The sequence below is a fragment of the Aythya marila genome (assembly GCF_965140915.1).
Source record: "Aythya marila genome assembly, chromosome: 3".
Taxonomy (NCBI): domain Eukaryota; kingdom Metazoa; phylum Chordata; class Aves; order Anseriformes; family Anatidae; genus Aythya; species Aythya marila.
Window position 1 is genome coordinate 83,129,685 of NC_139044.1, and position 8,259 is coordinate 83,137,943.

Here is an 8,259-nt window from a genome sequence, read left to right on the forward strand (position 1 = left end):
ATGAAGATTTAAAGTATAAACAAAAACACTAGAGTTACTGTATAAACATTACCAAAAAAAAGAAAAAAAAAAAAAGAGGCATTTGGGATGGGAGATATCAGCTCACCAAACAAACAATAAGTACAACTTAGGAAATGTATTCACACAATTAAGTCGTATATTAGAATACAGAAATTTACTGTGAAATGCAGATGGTTGCTTACAGTCTGAATTTAAGCCGAGACTAAGGTTTTGACTTCCAACTTCCAAGAAAAGCTACTGCTTCCTTTAAATGCTTTTTAGAACACAGAAATAGAAGTTGGTGTTTTTAAAACTTACAATAAATTACTAATGCAACAATAATCACCTTCACAGCTTGTGAAGCCAAAATTAAATTGTATACAGAAATGAAGCATCTTGAATCCAAACAATGAAATAGCAGTATACCTTTTGTCGTCTTTCCTACAATCATAGCATCCTCATTGTGGGTCTTCACATTTTGCTTACTGCCTTGGGAAAGCACGAGATCCAAAGCCTTCTGTACATCAAATTTACTATCCAGTACTGCTTGCACCATTGTTTGTTCTGGTACAGACTCTGCCAAAACTTCTCTCATTTGATCAAGGCATGAATTAAGACGGGCTACAAAAGACAAACAACTGTTATAAACTGGCATAAAATAAAGTCTTAATAAAGTAGCCTACAAACACCATGCACCTGATTTCTTGCCATGATAAATTTTACCCCTAAACCCTGCAGAATATTTGACTCATTTCAAATATTGCTACAAGGAACATATTACTGACTACTATATATTCATTAAAGTCACTGAAAAATCTTAATGTACAATTGACCGCAGAGAAGAAATACAAATAATCACCTTAAATGGGATTCTGCATTGACTTACTAAATGACTTTGAATAATTTTAACAGCACATTTTAAGTGTTTATAGATGGTATAATTTAGATCTAAAATAAAACAGCATTTTTGGGACCTTCGGGCCCTAACAAAAAATAAATAAATACTAGCATCCCTGGATCAACATGTCAGCTCTTTAAAATTACCTGCAATCTTAGCTTTCTTAAAACTGTAAAACATCTTTTGGATCACAAAATCTCATTTTATCTGTAACATATTTCTCCATTCCTATGAAAAAATGTCACAGAACGTAAAGGGAAATTAAAACAAAACTTAAATAATCAAATCTTAAAAGTGAAAAAAATATATAGAAGCTATTTTTAATGTTCAGAATTTGAGCACAGCTCACAATGAAAGAAAGTATACAACTTGGTAAGCAAACTTTCTTAAGTTAAAGTAGCCGGTAAAATTGCCAATTAAAATAAACCTTATTACATCTTGACTTTCCACACAACTGGAGACTGAAAATTCATGAGGCTGGAAGTAGTGTTCTTATCAGATACAAACACAACCAAAGAAAATCTTGAATATCATGAATACCTTCTGCCAGTTGTTCAGATTTCAGGAAGACTACTAAACAACAGGAAGAAAACTGCAGGTTCTTTATTTGAACACCTCCTCAAAGATGGTGAGGATTAAAGAACTCTGCTGAACAAATTCAACACCACAGAACTCCAGCTTCCACGAGGTTACTTAAATCAGCAGCCTTGATCCATAACGCAAACAGAAGCCTATGCTCTCCCACATTTGCTCTTCAAAACAAGTACATGAAGAACCCTGGACAATGTGTTTGCTGACCATTTTGTGGGTCCTGAGGGAACTTGCTGATTATAGTTCCTAAGCTACTATCCATCATATTTGAGAAGTTGTGGCAGTCCAGTGAAGTTCCCTTTGACTGGAAGAGGGGAAACATAACCCCCATTTTTAAAAAGGGAAAACAGGAAGACCCATAGGACTGCAGGCCAGTCAGTTTCACCTTTGTACCTGGTAAGATCATGGATCAGATCTTCCTGGATATTACGGTAAGGCACGTGGAAAATAAGGAGGTGACTGGTGACAGCCAACATGGCTTCACTAGGGGCAGATCATGCCTGATAAGTTTGGTGACCTTCTACAACACAGTTACAGCACTGGTGGATAAGGAAAGAGCAACTAACATCATCCACCTGGACTTGTGAAAAGCACTCAACACTGTCCCCTATGACATCCTCATCCCTAAATTGGAGAGACGTGGATTTGACAGATGTATCACTTGGTGGGTAAGGAATCAGCTGGATAGTTGCACTCAAAGAGTTGCGGTCAACAGCTCAATGTCCAGATGGAGATTGGTAATGAGCGTTGTTCCTCAGGGATCACTGCTGGGACCAATGCTGTTTAGCACTGGATAGTGGGATTGAGTGCACCCTCAGCGAGTTTGCTGATGACACCAAGCCACATGCTGGAGGCATGGGATGCCATCCAGAGGGACCAGAAGAGGCTTGAGAGATGGGCCTTTGTAAACCTCATGAAGTTCAACAAGGCCAAATGCAAGGTCTTGCACCTGGGTCGAGGCAATCCCAAGCACAAATACAAGCTGGGCAGAGAACAGACTGAGAGCAGTTCCGAGGAGAAGGACCTGGGGGTGTTGGTTGACAAGAAGCTCAACATGAGCCAGCAAGATGCGCTTGCAGCCCAGAAAGCCAATCAGCCCCTGGGCTACATCAAAAGAAGTGTGGCCAGCAGGGTGAGGAAAGTGATTCTCCCCCCTTCCTCTGGTCTCAAAAACCCAGTCTACTGTGCTGTCTAGACTACCTTTATCCACAGACTGACTGACTCTCTTTTAAGTTACCCTATGCAGCATTAACTACTGCTACTGTATTACACCCCAATTTAACAGATTTACCCACGTCTGCATATTATCGTAGGTTTTACCAATTTACTTGATATTGAATCTAGATGTCTGTTGTTACAAAATTTTCTGCAAGTTCTGTTTTAAATAACAAATTTCATTCATACATTTTGTTGTCTGTTCATTCACCGATACACTTTACCTTGTGCTTATTAACATCATAAAAATAATCCTGAATACTCCCCCAAAAATAAGAACTAAATTAGCTATTAATACTTAGGAAAGAGACTTGTGAATCTTTTTCACAAAACATTTAATTAAGCTATCAGCTAGCAAGTTTAAAATACAAAAGCAAGGATTTTTTCCCCACATCAATCAGCATGGAACGCTGCTTGGAACCTGGAGCTCACAGCTGCAGGACTGAATGAAAACCAAAGCCTAGTGGGTTTAAAACAATATTAGAGAAGATTGTAGAGGATAAAAGAATCTACAGACATTGTTTCAAGGAAAAGCATGATTTAGAAGACCTCTTAAATACTCCTAACTGCAATAATTTTGAATGTAATACAAGAGACTATTCGATAAATACTCTATTTCTTATACTCTCCCCTAGTCATCCATTTTTAGAGTCAAAACATTGAGCTAGATGTCTGAAACAGTACAGCTGTTCTTATGTTTGAATTTCATATCAAATCTCATCATTTCCAATTATAAACTAAGACCGTATTTCACTGTATGCAAGAAAGTTACAAGTGGCACACAAAAGGTAGTTACAAATTTGAAGAACCACCAATGCTACTGTTCATGAAGTGTGCTGCTCCAACATCAGCTTACAAAATAATGCTATTCTAGTACCAGATTACAAAATAATGAATTTTAATGAATTCAAGTCTTTTTCATGTAATAAACCCTAAACTAGGATTATTTTAGTTAGTCTTTAAGTCATAAAAGAGATTCATCTGAGAAATATTGTTTTTCTATAATTACCTCTATCAACATCATCCAACTGATGATTGGATGCAAAATAACCAGCAGTATCTTCTGTACCTTCGTAGCCATATTCTTCTTCTAACGGCTCAGCACATGTTGCTGGTTTGTCTCGTCTTGAGTAGATAAACTGAGCGGCTATATTAGGTAAAAAGCAAAGTATTAAAACAATTCAAATATTATTTCTTCCTTCAAAACCAAAACCTATCTACAACAAAAAAAGGTTAAGATGCTGACCAGTCTTCACCAAGTGAAAAGACAGGCTGGGCAAAACCCTTGTATCTCTCTATGTAACAAAATTATTCTACAGAGTTCAGTACTCAAATAGAAAAATATATTCCAGAAAAATATATTCCAGAAAAATATATTCAATATGAAAAAGTATTTTTCATATTGAATTACCACCTGTGGCCTAACATCTTCATAGCCTTACTCCACTTTTTTTTTTTTTTCTTTTTTAAAAAACTCAGTGCCAGGAAAAAACAAAAGCATGAAAATAAACGCTGCTTTTACAGTATTGCACTACTAAACTATTGATAACAGTTTAGCTCAGTTGAGCACATTCTTCTTTTTGTGGAATTTTGCTGGAAACACAGGTCATGAGTTAAAACGTACATTCACACCAAACTTTTAACAGGTGCATAACTCCATTCTGACTTAACAGCACATTAACATATATACAGACATGTATGTACAGCTCATGCTGAACGTGACCTCATGACATACTCTCAGAAATGTACAAAGCATAACATCAACTGATGTCCTTATGTTTCTGATGTCCTTGTAAATTTAATATTCTACCAAGCTCAGAAATACTTACTGAAACCACATGCAATATCCAGAAGTAGTATTACCTTAGCAACTGTTTCCCAAACAGATACTATTTCATATTCAATCACCATAACTGAAACAACTATTAACATTAAAAGACTATTATATGAGATTATTTCTTATACAAAGAATTAAATAGAAAGAATCCTTAAGAAAATTACTGTGCACAAACACCAGAATTAATTTTGCAATTTAGTAGTTTATACATTACAGGAGTTCATCACCAAATATGAAACTACGTTATTTCTTAGAAAATGTTTGCAAAATACTAGCAGTTAAACTTAGAAATTGACTATGAGACCATCTTAATTTAAATCAGGAAGCATGACTACAAATAACAAGAACACACAACTTGATTAGCTTATCTAAAAAGAACAGGATGACAGAGGGGCAGACTTTTAAAGACCTAATTAACTCAAGTACCTGCAGCCAGAGGCCACAGACTACATCACAGATGCAGTGGGTTTAGATCCAGTCAAGTTACCTGCAGTATCACAAGCTTAACATCAGCTATACTATTTTTGGGGCTTACTCAGCTCTAGAAACACTGCCACCAAATCTGGGGAAACCCTGAACTAATAATCTTTCAGAGAATTGTGTGATGAACACAACCTCATGGTTTTACAGTCAAGTTGAATTCAGCTAGGTTCAGCCACTCCAATCACATCTTACCCAAGCACACAACATCACTATATTTGCTCCTGTTTTGCAATGTCCCCAAAGCACAGAGGCTTTTTAACACCACACAATCTTGCATGAGAACTGAGGACCAGTGATGCATCCCACAATAAGACTCCTTGCCAAACATTTACTCAAAGTTGGGTATGAGATGTCAAATACCAGGTGCAGAATCACAGCTGTTATGCCCAGCCAGGTCCTACTGACACTTTTTAAAGACACCATATGTTTTAAGACCATCAACACATCCCCATAAACCAGGTTTTTGATATCTTCAAGTACATTCTGACCATCCATTATCCAAGATAATAAAATTGCATGATTGAACACGTAGACAGTACTTACATGTAATTATTGGAACTAACCTGTTGAAGGAGAAATGCAATAGTCATCTTCTACTGATTGGCCATACACATCATCGTCTTCAAAATCTATGAAGCAAAACCATTAAGATTAGTCTGCACAATTTCTAAATATTTAATGCATTGGTTCAAATGACCGTTTTCATATACGGTATTAAAAAATTATGTATCTCCAGTATTTCAGAAGTAAGTACTGTTAATCTGCCGAGGTAAGAAATTCAATGCCGCAACAATAGAATTGTTTTTCTCTTTAGAGAACAGAATTAATCGTTTAATACACTATTCCTTAGCTGAAATTTTTTTAAAGTAGCAATGCTTCACACCTCCTCCTTCATCATCTCCTTTGGAAGACAGTCCTCATAAGCCAAACTCAACTTTCTACAGTTCCACAGGCTTTTATCCATGGCACTTCTCTTGATATTTCTGCTTGACACCTCAGTAGCCTAACCACGGAGAGATCCCTACGTCAGTAACTCACACTGGTATTTCTACTCCATACTTATCAATTTCTCACCTTTCTTCTCTGGTCTATCCACATGGTCAACCACCTGTCAACTCAAGTTCAATAAGGCAAAAATGCAATTCACAATCCCCTTTGACTACGCAAAATTGTCTCAACCAAAGAGGAAGAATCCTATTCAACTACCTACACACAGACATATGCTCTCTCAATTAAGAAATAAAAATCATATCAAGAATAATTTATCAGGAATCACAATGAGAAAGTAATCTATTTCCAAATAAAAAATAAATTATTCTAATATTATGTAAGTCTTGAAAATAAATTTGCACTTTTCATTAAGTATGAATGAAATACATGAAAAACATTTTTAAAGGATGTTATTGCATTTGGGTTTGTTTTTTTTTTTAAAAAAAAAAAAAAAGAAAAAAAAAGAGTGAAAGGGAAAAGCTAGCAGCTACAAGGAAATTCTGTACTCTGGTACTCTGATATCAACTTAACAACCACTGAGCTGGGACATTACAAACATATCCATCCAAACGAGGCACAGAATTATTTGGTAATTTATTAGGTATACCTGCACTAGTATAACCTGCAAGGCAGGCCATGCAATGGTAATGGCTCACACGGATTTAAATGACCTACCCTAAAAGTTGCAAAAACACGGCACAAAACCTGGCCTACGCTCTTTGCAAGAAATATTCAGTGGACAGGTGCAATGTTTTGTATCTGACAAGAGTGCCATCAAAAAAGCTGCTCCTAAACCAAAGCGTTATCTGAAACAGTATCAAGTGAATGTAGGTCCATTTTTCCACACTCAGGGCCAACACAAACAAAACCTCTGAGTGAAGGGCACAATTGACAGTCTGCGTACATTAATGGGACGGGAAACAAATAAAGTAAACGTACTGCAGGTAAGAACCAAGCCCTGACATCAGCTTGCAGGGAACGAACGAGCTGTGGGGTAAAACACCACAGAGGAGGTGGCTCTTCCCCAGACGCTCAGCTCTACCTTTAGGACAACTCCCCCGTGCTCTGGCAGAATACAGGCACCCCTTGGCCAGCGCGGGCGCAGCACCCCAAGCTCGGTTACCCCCGGGCCGGCTTTCAGGCCCCTCCCACGCCTCCGGGAGGCGGTCGCTGCCGGGGGCAGGCGGATCGGATCGGATCGGATCGGATCAGCCCAGCCCAGCCCGCCGCAACTCGGCCCAGCGCGCCGGGGCCGCGCTCTCCGCGGCCGGGGGGACCCGGGCCGGGGGCCGAGGCCTCGCCCAACCCCCGCGGGGGGGGACGGGGCCGCCTCTGCCCTGCCCACCCCCCGCCCCGGCAGCCCCCGGCACCGGGCCCGGCCCCGCCGCGGGGCTGCCACAGCGCCACGGGGCTGGGGCCGGGGCCGGGGCGGCGTCTGAGGAGGGCGGAGGCCCCCGCAGCTCCGCCGGCGGCCGCTGCCCGCCACTACCTTCGTCGTAGTTGTAGCCTCGGACGTTGCGGTGCCGGGACATGATGGCGGCGGGCGCCTCGCTGGCCCGCGCTGGCGCTGGCACGGCGGGACTAGGCCGCCATCTTGGTCTCCGCCGGGCCGGGCCGAGTCACCCTGCGCATGCGCGCCCAGGCCCCTTCCGCCCGCGGACAGCCCTCGCGCATGCGCGGTGCTTCCACCCCCCCCACACACACACACTCCCGCCTGTCGCGGCCGCTGCCTGGGTGGCAGCAGGCGGGGGTGGAGGGGCAGGGGAAGGGGTGGGTGCTGCTCCCCTCAGACGCTGCCCGCCTGCACGCAGCCGTCCAACCTCACTGTCCGGACATTTGAGGTGTGACCCTCAGTGTCTGTGGCATTATTCTTTAAGCACAAAGGTGATGAGCTGCTGGAACCGTGCGTGTCTAAGCACTTACACTGAGCTTACAGGGCCACCCGCACCCAGTGCAGCCCAGTGCCTGACCCGCTTACATGGGCGGCTGTCGGTGAATGCAGGCTGCGTTGTTCAGCGTCGCTACTGGCAGCATTAAATGCCCAAAATTCAGGGCTGGGCTCCGTGGTGTTCGTGCTCTGACTTCATTGCCATGCGGTGACAGGCAGCACCCAAAAGCCAGTTGAGGCCAGGTAGCACAAGCACACGCCTACAGCCTCAGTGGCACAGGGAGGTCGCAGACCCACGGGTGCTCCCAGGCCCCTAACACAGGTGTGCCTCTGCCGAGCTCCAGCCCCACAGCCTCT

At 41.7% G+C, this 8,259-nt stretch overlaps 1 protein-coding gene across 2 annotated transcripts in view; it reads right to left on the reverse strand.

The window, feature by feature from the left end:
- The window catches only part of HBS1L (HBS1 like translational GTPase), a 60,323-nt gene extending 52,696 nt beyond the window's left edge, over positions 1–7,627 (reverse strand). For both annotated transcript variants that reach the window (XM_082756452.1, XM_082756451.1), the window contains exons 1-4: positions 7,504–7,627; positions 5,588–5,653; positions 3,714–3,851; positions 427–621 (exon numbers count right to left, since the gene is read on the reverse strand). In XM_082756452.1, the coding sequence (XP_082612578.1) occupies positions 427–621; positions 3,714–3,851; positions 5,588–5,653; positions 7,504–7,546 (442 nt within the window). In that variant the 5' untranslated portion in view covers positions 7,547–7,627. The remainder of the gene's footprint in view (positions 1–426; positions 622–3,713; positions 3,852–5,587; positions 5,654–7,503) is intronic.
- Between the last annotated feature and the right edge of the window lie 632 nt (positions 7,628–8,259).